The sequence below is a fragment of the Ceratotherium simum genome, chromosome 1, assembly GCF_057802395.1.
Source record: "Ceratotherium simum simum isolate JZ-2026a chromosome 1, ASM5780239v1, whole genome shotgun sequence".
In the NCBI taxonomy this organism is placed as follows: Eukaryota; Metazoa; Chordata; class Mammalia; order Perissodactyla; family Rhinocerotidae; genus Ceratotherium; species Ceratotherium simum.
Genome location: NC_141900.1, coordinates 104,892,362 through 104,910,032, shown reverse-complemented (window position 1 = coordinate 104,910,032; position 17,671 = coordinate 104,892,362). Strand labels below are relative to the sequence as shown.

Genomic DNA, 17,671 nt, shown 5'->3' with positions numbered 1-17,671 from the left:
TTAGAAAATACACTGTGTTGGTGAGAGCCTAGAGAGACAAGCGTGTGCACGCACTGTTGGGGGGAGCGCAAACCAATCAGCCTCTGAGAAAAACTGACGACTGTCTATTAAAACGGATTTGCTCCAGCAGTTCCCCCTCCAAGCACGAGTCCTCCAGAACACTCCAAAATGTGTGAAATGACATATGTACCAGCATTCCAGCACGGACAGCAGCCTACATTTTCATCAGTAGGGGACCTTAAATAAATATAATGTAATAAATACTAAATCATAATCAATTAAGTAATGTTCCCAAGAACACAGCAGCCCTCCGTAAACTGATTGGCACAATCTTTAAGATGTATTGCTGAGTTAAGAGAAGAAGAGCAGAACGTGGTCTGCAGCGCACTTTCTTTTGTGTAGGATGTGTCCCCATGTGTGCACCCTCCCACTCTCCTACAGGATGCTTTCACACCTTTCTCTCTCCTCAAACCTCCCACATCTCTTCCTCTATCAGCTGGTGACATTGCTTCCTGTTCACAAGGAAACCAGAACGGCTCAGAAAAGAACACCCACACTCCCTGCCTGCAGTCTTCCTTCTCTTTTCTGCATCATCGATTCCCTCCCATGACTGTGACAGGGTCATATCATCAGCTGAACGTGCTGTGACATCCCCCTCCTTAAAACATACAACAGCCCTTTCTTGACCCGTGTTCCTCTCTCCTCTGCTGTATCTCTGCTCCCCCGTACAGCGAAGCTCCTGGAAACAGCTGTCCACTATGTGCCGCTTCCACCGCTCCATCTCTTGAGAGCCCACTCCCCTGGGCTGCTGCTCCCACCTCCCCTCGGCCCTTGTCAAGGTGGCCAGGGGGCTCTGTGTCACCAGAACCCACGTTCATCTCCGAGTCCTCTTGTCCTTCACAGCGCACCGCTCCTTCCCTCCTGAGGCACTTCTTCTGGTGGTCTGTGGATCCACTTTCTCTTGGTTCTCTTCATAACCCTTGTCTCTCCTGTAGACCCTTTCACATAGCAGCCAGGCTGATCCCTAAAACCTTAAATCCAATCATGTCATTCTTCTAGTTGATATTCTCCAACACCATCCCATCTCACTCAGATAACTAAGTCCCACAACACGGAGCCCACCTGTCCTCTCACCACCTCCGGCCACACTGCTCTCCTGACCTCTCCTAGAATCCTCCTCCCCCACCTGCCCACCTGGTTCACTCCCTCATGTCCTCCAGATTTCTGCTCAAAAGTCCAGAGGACTCTAGAGCCACAGTCAGGGTGGCCTGGTGAAGCTGGTCCCGCTGAGGGAGGGTCTGGTTCGTGGGGCTGGAGCCACAGAGAAAAGAAACACTGCCCCAGATGCTGCCAGGGGCAAAACCAGCGAAGAAGAATCCCCTGGCCTCCCTCCTTCTCCCACACTCCCGGCTCCCCCACTGCCTCCCACTGGCCAAACTTGGCCTGAAGGAAAGGGGATCCCAGGGCTAAAGATCCTGGGACTGTGGTTCTGGGCGACACAGAGCAGGGCAGGACAGAGAATGGATCTAGGAGCAGAGGCGGACGACCACACAAAACACCCCCATGCAAAAGGACAAATTGCCAAACGGGCTGAAAATTCAGTCTCTTTTGCGAGTGGTTACAATGACACAATTCTCTAGCTGTATCAGTTCTTGGTGAACAAATTACATCAGTTTCTTAAACCTGCAAAGATAAAGAAAAGACTTGGAACCAATGATCCTATCAAGATGTAGACTCTCCCTCTGCTCGAAACAGATGTTCTCCTTGCATCCTAACCACAAGAGTTACGGACAATTTGCCGGCCTCGGTGTTGACCAGTGTGGGCCCTGGGGTCTTGGAGAGTGCTCTGTATCAGCAGCAAGCCCCACACTCACCTGCGCTAACACAAGTACCTTCAGGTAGCCCAGAGAAATTTGTCCCTCCCTCTCCATAAGATGCTGCGAGCCCCTGTGGCATGAGTGAATAAGCTACAACGAGAGGAAAATGTTCTCTTGGGCTGGTCGAGGAACAATGAACTTCGTAACTATGCTTTATTTTTTGACCTAGAGAGTAAAAGGCTACAGTGAGTGGGCATAGGAAAAAACAAGGCAAGACCTTTTGCACAATGGTGCTGTTTGGAGTGTGTGTTGCAATGATCTAAAATGACCTTACGCAAGCCCTCAGCACAGAGTTGTACTTGGAAAGTTTCTCTCTCCACACCCTCTCCCAAGACCTCATGCAACTTTTAGGAGTTATATTTAGGAACATTTTACAAAATACCTTTTGACCCACAACCCTTTGGCATGAGTAGTGTTGTCAAAAACCACTATGTCCTTGAGACCTTCCCTGCACACCCAGAGTCCTTGAACAGAGCATCTTTGGGCTCTGTCTGTGCACAAATGGGCATTTACTGATTACGGTATAAAGTGCTATGGTACAAGGATAGGGCTAGATGCCGGCGAGGTCAGGGATGGGTTTAATTCTAGGTGTAGTTAGGCCCTTCGGGGAGGGACACAGCTTTTTCTGAGAGTCAAGATGATAACTGTGTGTTTCCAGTGGAGCTTAGAGGTCAACAGGTCTAAGCCCGTACGCACCTGAAAATCTAGGTCTTGACCTGATGCTCTGCTCTCCAAACGCTGCCAATCCCAAGGGATTGTAAATATATTTTTTCTGGAGTCTTGTTGAAAAGCTGTGACTGGCATTCTAGAGGCCAGGTCTGGATAGCAGCAGCCAGTCACAGGAATGGATGGTAACAATGGTGCTGGTGACCTAGGGTTTCAGACGCACCTTCCATGCAAGTCAGGTTCAGATGTGTGCTGCAGTACGTGTACCCCGGGGCCAGTACAATTACCAAAATAATTTTATTTGCTCAGGAAATTATTACCATTAATTTGCATTATTTAATCACGTCCCAAAGGAATGGGTGAGTGAGAGGTTAGAAATCAGTCATGAGCCATATTCAGATAATAGCGGTATTTCAAATTTCCCAGGGTTAATCTGGATGCTCATGGTGTGTCCAAGCTCAGAACTAAGTTGAGAGGCAACACATAAAGACCTTTAGTCAAATTCTGCAGCCTAGGGAGCCCAATCCCTCTACCCCAATGAGAGGTAATGATGGATCACCAGGATGAGAGCCACACGAGACACTCCGTAAAATAATTACGAAGGCAGCCATTGGCAGAACCAAAGACTTTATTCCCAGCTAATGCTGCTTACGTGACTACTACCCTTAGTCAAGGGAGGGAGCATAATTGCTGGGATTACCTATTTTTTTATTTAGCAAACAGACACCTCCCCACTGCACAGTGCTGTGTGGTCACACATATCCTGCTTGCTGAATCTGTCATTCTCTAGAACCGCTGAGTGCGTGTTTAGGCACAGAGCTGGTCAAGACACCAGGATATTAAATAGAGAAAAGATGTGAACAGCAAATCTGCCCCTTGGGAGAATATTGCCACCGAGTTTCCCTTTACCTTAACCCAAAGTACTTCTTGGATTTCATGACCAGGATGTCCTTATGGTTAACCAGCTTTATGGATGAAGAGCAATCTGAAACACAGATAAAGGAGGTGGCTTGCATGGTTCCCCCGGAAAACCAAAAGGGACCCAGGAAAGGGCTGTCAGGAGAGGTGCTGTCCGAGACAGCCCTCCCCCCTGGTCCTGAGCGCCTGCCTCCGCTTCTACCCTTGGATCGATATTAATGGCTCCATCTGCAGCAGGGAGCAAAAGCTATCACAAGGTTATGCAATCATAAGGAAAATAAAAACTGGAATGTGACTCTCAGCTCCGGTTTTCAAGATTAGATAACACCCCCTTAGTTTGGCACCCAATGAGTTATCAAAGCATTTACAGCGAGTCCTCAGCCCAGACCTTGTTTCATTTTTCAAGTGTTGCTTTTTGCCCAGAATTGAGTCACTGGTTTCCTGACTATATAGACCACTGCTCTCACCCCAGCTCTACGTCACAGGCAGAGAGACCAAGGCAGCTAGGATGTTGAACAGTCTGGCCAAGGTCACCCTGAAGGAGTTTCCTAAATAGTACTGTTAGCCCTGTGTAAAGCTTTCAAAAGAGGAGGGGGCCACGTTTTTTAATGTCTTTTCAGAAAGCACGGCAAATTAAGGTCAATGGACAGAAGTTAAATGGATATCAAAGTCTAACAGCTAGCTCTCAGTTCCCTTAGTCTGTAAAATGTCTATGAGAGTTCTCTTGGGGGATGTTAACAGAAATTAGGTAAGATAATTAGTATGAACTACCTAATATGATACTTGGAATCTAATAGGTGAAAAAAAATTAATTCCTTTCTTCTTTCTGACAGTGGAACACATTGCCACCGAGTACAGGAATTCATCAGACACAGATGTCTGTCTACAGACCCTTGAACTAAATGATCACCAAGATTCCTTCTAACTGTATCATTCCAAGTTTACAGGGCAAGGCTGGACTTTAAATCCATGAGTACCCACCAATTCTAAGACTTTCTAAGTTGTCAATGTTCTACAAGGATGACTCATGGTTTCCAAAGTCATTTTCATTTATATGGGATATTAATAGACAAAATGGAAAAAAAAAAGCAGAGTGGAGGCAGAGACGAGTAAGTTGGAAAACTAGGTTAAGTGAAATTGAACCTCAGATATCCCCTTCATAAGCTCTCCAGCCGGGGTTTCTCTACATTAACTCTTGCACTCTGTGTATTTCACTTCTCAACTAGGTTGCAGGTCCTCAGTGCAGCATTTTAAATGATCTTCTCTGAATGGAACATTGCCCTGGCTGGGGAAGAGGTGGCACCGTCACAGCAGCCCAGTGTGATGACCTGGAGCCCTGGGTGGCAGCACTCAGAAATGGGTACATCAAATGTGCAGGTGATGCTAGTCTGGGGCGTTAGTGGTGGTATAGCAGTTACATCAACACATGTGTGGTCTGACAAGAGGTTAATAACATCCTCCCCATAGATGTGTTAAAATCTGTACAACCTCCCAGCACTGGCACATACATGGCGCTGTGTATCAGTAACTTTCACTATTATAAGTCTAGAGAAATGATGCCCCAAATGGAAACATCTTCAATACACCTCTTTCCCCTGAGAAGCACTGTCCTAAATCATCTGTGCTGAAAGACCAGGGGTCTTTTGTTTGTTTGTATGTTTTTAATTTCCAATTCATTGTGCAATGATACTTTTGTAAAGTTTTGTAAAAAAGGGATTCCTAAAGCAATAAAAATAACAAAGACATACAGAATACAATCAGGACAAAAAACACATTCTCATTACAGAGGCTGTAGAAATCTTCCAAGGACCATCCCACTCCTCTTAAGACGGGGGAATGAAGTCACCTGCTCACAGTCCCGCAGCACATCAGGGGCAGTGCTGGGACAGGACTCAGGTTGTCCTCTTGGAGCATGCGAAGTGGTTCCCAGGACAGCCTGCGGTTCTGGCCAACCTTTACTCCTCATCCTTCCATCAGTCAGAAGGACAGGGCCGCACTAGGGTGAGGCGAATGAGCCACTGGCCTGAGTGTAAAAGTTAAGGGGTTGTCAAAAAATTAGTCATCAAGATAAATAATATTTCAAGCAATATTTTTTATAGTCAAGGCTATGCTGTGGTAACAAATAATTACCAAAATCTCAGTAGCTTAACCCAACTCACCAATTCCAACACGGGTTGAGTTGCCCCCGGCATCTTACTGTCGGCCATCTGGAGCATGTGGCCTCCAGTACCCAGGCAGCATGGAAAAAGGCAAGTGGGGGAGACACACTAACCCTTCACTGCTTGACCTGGAAGTAATACACACTGATTCTACTCACATGTCATTGGCTAGAATTAATTACATATTCGTGTCCTAACTGCCAGGGCGCTGGAAAAGGTAGGAGAGCACAGAGATTTCTGGTGACTGCTAAGAGCCTCTGCTTTAGTCTTGAAAAACAAACAAAATATATATATAAACTTTATTTTATACCTAAAAAAATCAGAATTTTGGGGGCCGGCCCGGTGGTGCAAGCAGTTAAGTGCGTGCGCTCCACTGTGGCGGCCCGGGCTTTGCCGGTTCCGATCCCAGGCGCGCACTTACGCACTGCTTGGCAAGCCATGCTGTGGTGGCGTCCCATATAAAGTGGAGGAAGATGGGTACGGATGTTAGCCCAGGGCCAATCTTCCTCAGCAAAAAAAAGAGGATTGGCAGATGTTAGCACAGGGCTGATCTCCTCACACACACACACACACAGAATCAGAATTTTACATAAAGACGGATCAGTAACAGTGCTGAGCTGACCAACATTGGAGCCTGAGACAAAAGGCAAAATCAGTAATGCTGTCTTTATTTAAAATTTTGATATTTTGTTCAGTATAGATTTTATTGCATTATTTTTGAGAAGGAAGTCACAGGTCAGGGCATTCAGAAACGATTGATGGCAGGGGTCATCACTGACACTTGCTTGGCCGTGCCACATTTGGCTGCCGGCTAAAATATCTGTGTGCAGCAAGGTGGAGGTGAGGACAGGGTTTCAGAGGGCACCCCAAAGCAAAATAATCACCGTGCTCCCTCCAGCCTAAGACTCCATGATTGGAAGACACGTAATTAATTTACTAATATCTTTTCAGAAGGAAAAAAAACGGCTGGTAAGCCTCTTCTGACACCATGTATAGGAAACACCCAGATTTGAGAAAAATCAACACGTGGAACCAAAAATAAAGCTCATAAAATGCAGGCAATATGGTAAAATGTTTTAATTTAGGATTTCCAGGGACTAAAGTCTGCACTCCAACAAAATAAACTCAGAGAACAAATTAATTTTATTAATGAACGATTGGGCATATTTACACAAATCAACTGACAAAAGTACATATTATAACACTTGTTAAACACTGCCCATCAACCAGCACAGGCCCCAGGCCCAGCATTTAGTGCGAGAAATAACACTGGGCTTCCTCAGTCTGAATCCCCTCCCTGTGCTTCTTCCTAAACTTCCCTTCCATCAACTTGCTCCCTCCCCACTTCTCTGTCTTTCCTTTCAAAACCAGTTCTCATCAAATGGTGTGATTTCATCCCTGGCAAATTATTGTGACAGGGATTAACATTTTAAGCTAAACAGAAGAAACTGAAATGACAGTTGGGGAGTAATTTTGAGTGGGTAAGGGTGGTCCTTGGTCCCTTAAACTCCATCACATAGGCTAAAGGCCCACTCTTTCCTGCTTCCAACCAACGTTTCCAGCGGTTAGTGGAATCATGCAGTCTCCTGTCTCCGGAAGGCAGCCGGTCAGAAAAAGGTCAAAGCAAGAAATTCCACACCTGTGGGGCGGGGATGGCCACTAGGTGTCTGAATCCAGACAGTGGCCCCCTCCAGAGCCTCATCACCCTTCTGTTAGGCAAGCACTATTCCAGGACGAGGACGCTTTTCCTGTCCGGCTTCATTCTGGACTGGAGAGCGGGGGAGAAGGAGAAGGAAGACAAACGCACCTGAACCCACCCCTACGCACCGAGCAGCCACCCAGGCTGGAGGGGATTTTACACACATGGTGGAACTTGGATTGGAAAGGGAAAGGGGGACGACGGCTGAAACAGGATTGCTTCTGGCTGGGGGGGAGGCACCACTTAGGGGGTGTCCCTGCAGCGGGCTAACCCCTCCTCTGAGGAGAGAACTCTGGCCATGTCCTCGCCGGCCCCCCTGGCGTTCCCAAAGCGACTTGTATCGCGTTCTTCCTCTGGGTGGCCTCCCGCCATACAGATTACGGGGAGCAGCGGGCCTGACGTCAGCATTCAGGGCGCTCAAGCGACTTTTGGGGCCACCACATCCTCAGAACCTAGAGCAGGAGGGGGGCGACTCCCGACCGAGCAGTCATCCTACTTCCAATCAACGGCAAAGGTCGCGCCATCCTGGGGGGGCCACCCCGCAACCCTCAAGAACCCCCCCCCCGATGGGCCCTCGGCTACGGGCGGCACGGGCGGTGCCAAGTTGGCAACGCGATGGCTCTCTAAGACCATGGCAGCACGTGGGGGCCTCGCCGGGGGTCTCGAGCCCTCTCCTCCACCCATTTCTTTCCGTAGTCTTGGGAACCCCGCGTGTTCCGGGGCGGGGGGGTTGCTGATACCGCGCCCGGACACTTACCGCGGATCCACCGCGCAATTCTTGTCGAACCTGAAAACAGCCAGGTGGGGTGGGCTCGGGGGGTGAAAACCCGCACTCCCCCAGCAACACACACCGCCCCCTGCGCGCATTCAGGTCCGCACGCCGGCGGGCAGGGACCCGGGGCCGCGGTTTTCCGGGAAGCACGTGCGGGTCAATGCGCGTCCCACCGAAACCCAATGCTTCCGCCGTGCGAGGTCTGCGGGGCACAGGGCGCGTGTGCGTGTTTCAGGGGGTCAGGCATCAACGGAGACGTTGGGGGACGAGGTGGATCAGCAATCAGCTCCGACCGAGCCCCGCGCCGCCGCGACCGCAGGGGAGGGGAGCCGCCGCCCGCCAGGCAGGCGACAGCGCGCGGCCACCCGGGGGCGGCGTTAAGCGGCGGGGGGAGCGGGCGAGCGGCGCGGCACGCCGTGCACTTCCTGTTCGATGCACGCCGCCTTCCACCGCCCGCGCTCCCCCAGCCTGCGTCGGTGCCAGGCCCGGCCCCTCGCTGTCCCTTCACTGTCCCCGGGGCTGCGGCGCGGCGGTGGGACGAAGCGGGCGCCCTGCTCTCCTCTCCCGCGGGGCTCCGACGCGCCCTCCGGCCGGCAGGGCCACGCGAGCCGCCGCTAGAACTTCTGCTGGCGGCCGAGCACTAGCCCAATTGCGAAGGGTATTGGCGTTTGCACCTCCTCTTCCCCTCCTCCCTCCCTCTCGCCCAGAGAGGAGGACGGACCTAGTTCCAGGCTCGGGGCTGGTTTATTCTGCAGCCGAGGATTACATCTATATGCAAACTGTCTCACTCTCGCCAGATTTTCCACTTAGGCTCAGGCATAGGTTGTTTTCCAAATTACTGTTTTTAATTGCACCTGCCTTTCAGATTACCTCTGGGAATCTGTGGGAGGAGCCAAGAGGGTGGAAAATGTTGCTTCGCTTTGCAGAAGGAAGAAAACTTTGACACTCAGCGTGAGACCTCTGCCACGCGTAACCCGGCGAGAGACCAGAACCGGGACAGCCTTTGGCTTTGATTTTGCATCCGATGAGCCCGTAGGAGGAAGCGGACACTTGAACTTGGCGCTCACGCCGACTGCCATCCCTCCCGGGTGGCAGCGACCCGAGGTACCTGCTCCACCCTCCCTCCCCGCGGAAATCCCCACGCGGCGTCTTCAGGGTGGAAGGACAGTAAAGAGCGCGCGGCTCGAGGCCAACGGCAGGGGCCGGGCTAGGAAAGAGGACCGAATTCCAGGAACAAGTCACCCGGAATTAACTTCTGGTTAAAGTTATGGGAAGCGCAGCCATGGACACCAAAAAGAAGAAAGATGTTTCCAGCCCCGGCGGGGGCAGCGGCAAGAAAAATCCCAGCCAGAAGAGGCGTTCGCTGCGCGTGCACATCCCGGTGAGTCCCAGCGCCGCCGGCCCCCGCTGCCCACCGTCGCGCCGCCGCCCACCGCGGCGCGGAAGCGGTTAACGCGGGACGCCCGGCGGGCGCCGTGCGTGGACAGGCCCCTCCTGTCGCTTCGGGCCGCTCCGGGGAAGGGTGGAGGAGCAGGGCCGAGCTGGGCCTCGGAGCCCGGGCTTCAGCTCTCCCTCCACCGCGTGCAGCCGGGGCCCAGCGACCGTCTGCGGTGGGGGCTGGGGCGAGGGGCCGAGGGGCGCGTTCCCGCGCCGGGCGCGGCTGGTGGCCGGCTGGGCGTAGCCCAGATCCCGCCCGGTGCGGGTGCGGGGGGCGGTGCGTCGTGTTGTTTTGTTGAAAAAGGACCGTGTGGACTGCGCTCCGGGGAGGTGGAGCCCCGCGCGGCTGCCGGGGATGCAGGGGAGGGGAGGGGCGTTGGGTGGGGACAGCGGGCGGGGTGGGGGAGTGGCTGTGTAGCTGCGCCCTCAAACGGACCTACCTCCTTCCCAGTTTCTCCTGGGGTGCCTCTGGGCCGGGGGTGTGGGGGGCCTTTGCAGCCGTTCCCTTTGCCTGTCCCCGGGGAGCACATTTCGGGCATTTGGGGGCTCGGGGCTCCCTAACGCGTGCAGGGCTGCCGCGAACTTAGCCCTCGCCAAGCCGGGACCTGGCCCGGACTTTGGCGACATCGATCGGTCTGTGACTTGACTTTGTCCAGCTGGAGGAAGCGGCGGGCGAGGTGGAGCGCCCACCCTGCGGTTTGCCTGCGCAGGTAGCCAGTGGCCCCTTGTCCTGGCCTCACGCAGCGTTCCTTAGCCTCCGCTTAGGGTGGGGGGGGAGGCAGGTGGTGGGATGTGCGTTCAGCCCTTACCTGCACTTGAAGAAAACTCAACTGGGTCACACCCCCGACCTCCACCAACCAAGTAAATGTTTCTCCAAACACAGTACTCACAGACACACACATGCACAGACCACACATGCACACACAGAGTAGAGGGCTCCATGGAGAATGTGATTTTCTTCTCTTTTCCAGATGACTGGTCTTGGGTGGGAGTGCACAGTGTGTCCCACCCTCGAGGGTTGTCACCTCGTTAAAGCTAATCCTTCCTGACAGCAACAGGGCGGGACTGGGGTGGGGCAGCTGGCCACTCACTTTCCACTGCGAACCCGAACCTGGTGAAGCACTTTCCTCCTGGGTTTGTGCACGTGCATAACACTTGGATGGGGAGGAGCAGAGCCCCAGACATCTGATGCGTTATTTCAGGGAGCAGCCTGAAGTTGGGACCCGGTGGGCAGCCCTTCCTGGCAGGGGGAAGCAGGTGACGGGACCGCTGGCTGCTGTATGACAGCAGGGCAGTGACCCATGCAGGCAGGAATAAGCCTTCCTTTGAATAAGCTTTCTATTTGAAAATGAAATATTCCTGCTTACTTTGTTAGTAAATTAGAGGTTAGACGTTGCTGCCACTAAGCTCCCTTTAGCGCTGATCACTTGAGTGAGCCATTGAACCGCTCAGTTTCCCCCTTTTGTCATAGATAATAATTCCACTTTGCCTACCTTATAGGGAGGTTGAGATAAAACAGATCATGGAAAGCTCTTACAAATTTAAAGTGTTATGTAAATATCTGGCTAGTGCATCTGCATCAGAGCACCTAATTTTAAGAAAGAGAGAGAAAAGAAAATGATACTGCCTGGTGTACAGGCCACGTTGTACTGAGGCCAGTTGGTGAGGCTGGTCCCAAATGCAGAGTGGGAGTGTGTGGGGGGTGCTCAGGGGCTGGTGCTAGTGGTAGTGTAGGACCAAATCCAGGACCCGGAAAAGGACTGAGAGGCCAGGCTGTGCAAGTGGAAAAGCAGCAGTATAGTTGGGGTCCTCTGACCGCCCCTCCTGCTGCTGGTGTGACTTTGGCTGCTTTAGACAATGTTCTTGGCATGATCCAGCCGTCACTGCAAGTACTGTTCACTCAGTTATTCCACAACATGCGTGCAGCGCTCCGGTCGATGGTGAGATCCAGGGGTGAACGAGGGGGCTCTGTCTCCATCCTCACAGGGCTTGCATTTGCTGCAGATGACCCAAGGGTATAAGATGACCCGTGCAGCGGGGAGAGAAGGGGGAGAGCACGGTGAACTGATGTGTTCAGAGAGAACTTAGACCCAGAGACGGTAGGCGAGACAGCGACTCGTGTGAGAAGTTGGGGGTTGCTCCTATCAGGGACCCCGCTTGAGCACTCCGTGGAGTCAGGGGTTTGGATGACCACTTCCAGGTGCCGTGAAGAGCCCTTCTCTTGGAGGAAAGGGTTTGAGAATCAGAGCCATCAGAAATGGATTGAGGCCAGATCAAGGAGGGCCTTGAAATAGGGTTGCCAGATTTAGCAGATAAAAATACAAAATGCCCAGTTAAATTAGAATTTTTTGAATGAATAACTTTTTAGTTTATGAATGTCCTGTGGGCTATTTGGGATAAATTTATACTAAAAAATTATGCTCTGTTGTCTGAAATCCCAGTTTACCTGGGCATCTTGTATCTGATTTGGCCGCCCTACCTGGCAGGCAGGCAGGCCCAGGGAGAAGCTGCAGGAGTTGCTGCTGATGCCCTGCCCCACATGCCCAGGGCGCCCCAGAGTTCACTGCAGTCCTGCCGGACAGCCCCGCTCCACCCCACAGCTCTCACTGTGTCTTTCTCGCTCCTGGAGGAATCCTCTCGGACACCCGGCGGTTTACTCAGCCTGAGTGTGGGGGGGGTGGAAGACCTGGAATTGGGTTTATGCCCTGAGGGGCAACCCTCAGCCAAGGATCGATGAAGGTGGGGCAGTACCCCAGCCTCCCCATCCCGCGGTGGGACAGTTCTGATGTGTGTTCTGCAGGATGCCTCAGAGGGTCCCAGCAGGGTCCAGCCGCACTTGCCCACAGTGGTGGTCTGTTCAAAAGTGTACCCCTGCTGGCTTGTCTGCCTCACTCCCCCACTCCCTGGGATAAAGTCCTGAACCTAAGCCATCATCTCGCCGACTGTTTGAGGGAGAATCTAAACTAAGAAGCAATTAAAGGTGATGAGAACAACGCTTCATGAGAATTGGCCTGGTAGCAGCGTGCAAAGTGGATTCGTGGAAAGAGGGGCTAGTGTCAAGGAAACTGATTCAAATGCCTGGTAAAAATCCAGGGTAAGGGTTGAGGACTGAACAGCAGTAATGATAAGAGAAAGCAAATGAAGGGGAGAGGTGAGAGGTCAGAGGGAGACCAGTGAGCCTTAGTGTCTGATGAACGGTGAGGGAGACAGGAACTGAGTTGACCAGTGGTGTCGAGATATTTGGTATAAGGAGCCAGATCCTGGGGGAAAATGATGAGCTAGGTCACAGCAAATCGAAGGGGACTCACGTCCACTTCCTTATCCCCCAGCGCCAGCTGATCACTGGTGTCCAGAGGATGCCATTTCCCAGGATGTTTGGGATTGTAAGGAGTGGCTCCTGAAAGACACTGTGGCTCTGGCAGTCCTGTGGGTGGGTCATTTGGTGGTGTCCAGTGGCGCTTGCAGTGAGGAGGCCTGCTGGGGCCTCTATGTCTGAGCAGCTTGTCTCGTCACTGAAATGAGTTGAGTTCCTTTTGGACACGGTCAGCCTTCGTCTCCACCCTTGTACCTGGTGCGTGAACAGAGCCATGACCTAGGATGTTGGGGAAATCATTGCAAACCTTCACTGCAGGCTCTGCTTGTCTTTAGCCATCTTCACCCTGCTGTCCTACCGATAGCGCCTGCTGTGCCCTGAGACACCAAAAAGGAGGAATCCATTTAGGGGACACCCTGGGGCCTATGGGTTATAGCAGATAATGGAGACCTAGAATTACTAACCAAAGTGACGACCAGGTGGGACGGGAGAATGGCCTCGGGCCTAACGGAGGACCGGCCTTGCTTGATCTGAGCCTCCTTCTTAGGCAGTTTGGATCACCTTTATAGGAAAAACCTCCCAGATCTTATCAGGGGAAAGAGAAGGTGTGAGAGAGAGGAGAGGAAGAGGAAAGCCTGAGTGCAGATTCCTCGTGGGGTTGCATTGGGCCTTTAGAAGTAGCGAGGTGGGCATCGTGTTTAGAGTCTGGGTGAGCCGGGGCCTCACTTTAGCTCTTGTCTCTTAGCCTTCATTGCAGATGTAAAGCAGGAACAGTGATGAAGGTGGTAGGAGTGGCTTTAGAAAATAACTCATTAGAAGCCTAGCTGTGTGTGGCATGCTGCCGGAACTTTGCCAGAGAAGCTGTTGCTGGGAGCAAACGTGTTCTTTTCTTCTTTTTTGTCCCTGAAAAAGCAGCTTCTCTATTAATGCTGAAATCCATATGTCTCAGACTTATTTTAATTGATGACTGTTGGCCGGTCTTTGGAACTGTTTACCAGCCGATGACAGCAGGAGGCCAGGGGACAGGGAGGGCTTTGGAGAGAAGGAGCTGAGCAGGACTCTGCGGGGACACTGAGGCAGGCCTGGAGGCGTTCAGACTTGAGGCAGTGGCCAATATTTACTGCTGACAGAATGCACGTGTCCCTGGCCCTCTTGGGAGAGGTGCTCCAGAAATCCTTCACAGTCGCCGGAGACAAGCTAAAAATAGAGCCAAGAGCAGCCGGCCAGGCACAGGAGGGTGGCTTGGCGGGCCTGTCACTAGTGATGCTTTTGCCTGTGGTGTCTCCGGAGGGAACCCTCATGCTGCTTGAGGCCGTGGCTCCCTCTGCATTGGTGACGGGCCTGCAACCAATGGCCTTTATGCGACCAAATCACTCTGCTCGGCACTCTGACGCCCAGATGCGCATGGTAACGGGAGCTGCCCTTCCGCCCCCGGGCTGGACCACCAAGTGACAACAGTGCTCACACCACTAAAACTGCCCAGACTGAAGCCTTGGCAAAGGGAAGGAGGTGCCGTGCGGCACAGTGGGGGTGTCAGTTTGGATCTTGGCCTTGACCTTGGTCAGTTTGTACCCCCCTGAACAAGGTTCGTTGGGTTAGGGTTTAGGACAATGTTTGTCAAAGTGTGGCTCCTGCACCAGCTTAAGTAGAATCACCCAGTGTTTGCTTAAAACATAAAATCCTAGATCTCAGCCCAAACTTACTGAATCAGAATCTCTGAGGAGTGGGACCCATGGGTCTGCGTTTCTGATAAGTTGTCTAGGTGATTCTTAGACCTACAGGGGTTTAAAAACAATGGATTTTCATCTTCCTCAGTGTGATACTGATCCATTTTTTTTTTCATGAGGAAGACCAGCCCTGAACTAACATCCAGTGCCAATTCTCCTCTTTTTTCTGAGGAAGACTGGCCCTGGGCTAACATTTGTCCCCATCTTCCTCTACTTTATATGGGACACCGCCACAGCATGGCTTAACAAGCCGTGCATCGGTGCACGCCCAGGATCCAAACCGGGGAACCCCGGGCTGCCGCAGCGGAGTACGCACACTTAACCACCTGCGCCACCGGGCCGGCCCCAATACTGATCCATTTCTTCTGCCCCCATGAGTTACTCTTTCTATCAATCTGTCCGTCCATCCATCTATATATCTGTCCATTTATCCGTCTGTCTATCTATCATCTGTGCTTTTTCAGCTGTCATTGAGGAGAGATATGCTTGGCTACTGACTATTGAACAAAGGCAGGATATTTCTGGTTTCCAAATGAAGATGAATGCCCACATCAGCCCCCAGCCAGGGTAACCCCATGAGGGCCAGCCTGTTAGGCCACACTGGAATATTTCTTGACTCAGCCCTTCAGTGGCTTGGTGCCTCCTGGGTGCCCTGAGCATAGTCTCTTATAGGGCCCAGAGTATGATATTGCGGCCTTCAGGAGTCAAGCTACTCGGTGATGGGGCCCCCAGAACTGTCCTGTGGCTCTAGGGTTTATAAACAAGGCCTGGATGCCCCTCCACAGCTTTCAGGGTGTGAGTATGGCTTACTATAGAGTGGGCTTCCTGAAGCGTGGGCATTCCATGTTGGCTGAATGCCCACAGGTAAGCACAGTCCTCTAGAGCGAATGGGCAGGTAGGGAACAGACACAAGAGTCCCCTTTCTTGAAGTCTCTATCTTGCAGAGAGAGCACAGACCTCCGTAGACCAGCTCACATAGTGACATAAGTGGCACATGCATGAAACGCATGGATTTGCGGAATCTCACATTCAGTGACTTGGGGTGTAGGCTTTGGCTGGATCCCCTGTCTCATCCTCTTATCCCCACTTGACAGATGGCCCAACTGAGAACAAGCACATCCCCCCTTCCATGGCTGGACAACACGGTGGAAGTGAACTGTGCACTTTGTTCCAGTCTAGCCTCTGCTGCCCTACTCCCGCTCTGTCCTGGTACCTATCTGTAGAGAGTTCAGGATCCTTGTGTAGACCAGGCTCTGAATACTGTGTAGTAGCCTAGTGGTAAATGCACCTGTCTACATCCTGGGTCATTATTTCACCGAAAGGACGTCTCTAGTACTGAGGTGACAGACAGAAGCAGCAGCCCAGTATAGTTTGTGTGTTCACTGTTGCATCTTTCCAAATATCACAAACTTGTGAGGGTCTCAGTGCTTTACGGTATCTCTCCCTGCCTGTTTTCTTTGAACTGCCCTCCTCCAGTAAAACCTAGCAAAGCTTGGTTCTCTTGCTAATCTCCACTCGGGGGCTGCACCTTGACTGTGCTAAACATTCCATTGACTGAAGACAGATCTTGGAAGCACTTCTGACTTGCCAGTGCCTTCTCCCCTGCTCAGACTTCCTTCACATAACTTCCAAGTCAGTTTGTATCCTCTAAAACCATTCAGACAAATAAATGTGCTCTTAGATGATGCTGTTTCTTGACTGGTTATTTTCTTTTACATTCCCTGTTTTCCTGTTTTGATTTTTTTCATCTTACTCCCAGCGACGTTCCTGTTTCCAGGCACCATTTCACTTGGATGGGGGCTACTCAGGTTGCTACACAGGGCAGCACAGACCAAAGAGCTGGGTTAGAATCCAGCTCTCTTTCCCCGTTCTCCTCCAGCCACCCTCCCTTTGACCCAGAACAGTGAGTCTGAGCCACTCACATGAGGCGCCACGTGTCTCCAGCTTCTGTCAAGGTGATGGACCAACCCATCCTGATAACCCGTGATACTGAACCAAGTGTCAAAATGTTGTCAGCGTCTCTTAAAATGTGGGACAAAGGCCGATGAAAGGCTGAGCAGCGAGTTGAAACAGTTTTTAATTTGCTCGGTTAATTGACCGTGGCCTTGCTGTGAGACGGGCAGAGCCACGTGGGAGTTAAGCTGTGTCCCTGAGACTTAACCACAGGGAATTCTTCGAGAGACCCCACTGTACCCATTGCACAGTCTGTGAGCTAGACAGAGGGAAATGGTTGAATATCCGTCGGCTGTGCTTCCCCTCCGGTGGAGGAAGGTGTCTCACCTTTGACTGGGTTAGCCCTGCATTGGAATGGTTAATCTGAATCTCACCCATCTCTATCTTCCACTGCCTACTTTGAAAATAATTTGATCTCAATCCTATCCTTCCTGTTGACAGGAAGGCCGTCTCTGCCAACTCATGGCTTGTCACAGACCAATCAGATATCATCTAGGCTTTGGGGCCTCTGCCAGGCCTCTGTGTTTTGATCTACTCTGACCTGGCAGCGAAGTTGCTGATGAATGTACGACAAAAACCAATTTGCTCTTGGTGACCCAGGAGTTCAGCCTTTTTTCCATGAGGCAGAGGCCGGGTCCCAGCTGTAGGAAGCCCTGTGGCTCTGCCAGCCTCCTGCTGGGAGCACAGGGGGGACTCAGCCCTTTGTGCAGAGCCAGTTCAGGGTAGCGCTGGGGTGACCTCCATTTGTCCTGGGGAGGGCAGGAGGAAGGATGCCACAGGGCCAGGGGAGAGTTTTAGGAAGTGGGGCACCAATTTCTCCATTTGTAGATGAGAAATGGAGAGCTGGAGAGTTGCTGAGGGCCATGTTTACAGTTAGGCAGGATTGGAGCCGGGGCTGGGAAACCAGTCAATTCGTTTATGTCTGTTTCCCAGGCACTGAGCTAGGTGTTGGGGATACAAAGATGAACAAGGTTATGAGTTGTATTGTGTCCCCAAAAAGATATGCTGAAGTCCTAACCTCTGGTACCTGTGAACGTGACCTTTTTTGGAAATAGGGTCTTTGCAAATGTAATTAGCCAAGGTAAGATGAGGTCACGCTGGGCTCCCAATCCAATATGACTGATGTCCTTATAAGAGGGAGATTTGGATA

At 51.8% G+C, this 17,671-nt stretch overlaps 1 protein-coding gene and 1 long non-coding RNA gene across 3 annotated transcripts in view; one reads left to right on the top strand and one right to left on the bottom strand.

The window, feature by feature from the left end:
- Nucleotides 1-3,448: 3,448 nt before the first annotated feature.
- LOC106801810 (uncharacterized) lies at nt 3,449-8,446 on the bottom strand. Its single transcript, XR_015553473.1, has 3 exons — nt 8,077-8,446; nt 5,308-5,484; nt 3,449-3,528 (listed from the first exon to the last, which is right to left on the bottom strand). It is a non-coding gene; the product is annotated as an uncharacterized LOC106801810 (long non-coding RNA).
- A 346-nt stretch (nt 8,447-8,792) lies between these two features.
- The window catches only part of PRKAG2 (protein kinase AMP-activated non-catalytic subunit gamma 2), a 275,959-nt gene continuing 267,080 nt past the window's right edge, over nt 8,793-17,671 (top strand). For both annotated transcript variants that reach the window (XM_014787605.2, XM_004430594.3), the window contains exon 1: nt 8,793-9,472. In XM_014787605.2, coding sequence (XP_014643091.1) covers nt 9,359-9,472 — 114 coding nt within the window. In that variant the 5' untranslated portion in view covers nt 8,793-9,358. The remainder of the gene's footprint in view (nt 9,473-17,671) is intronic.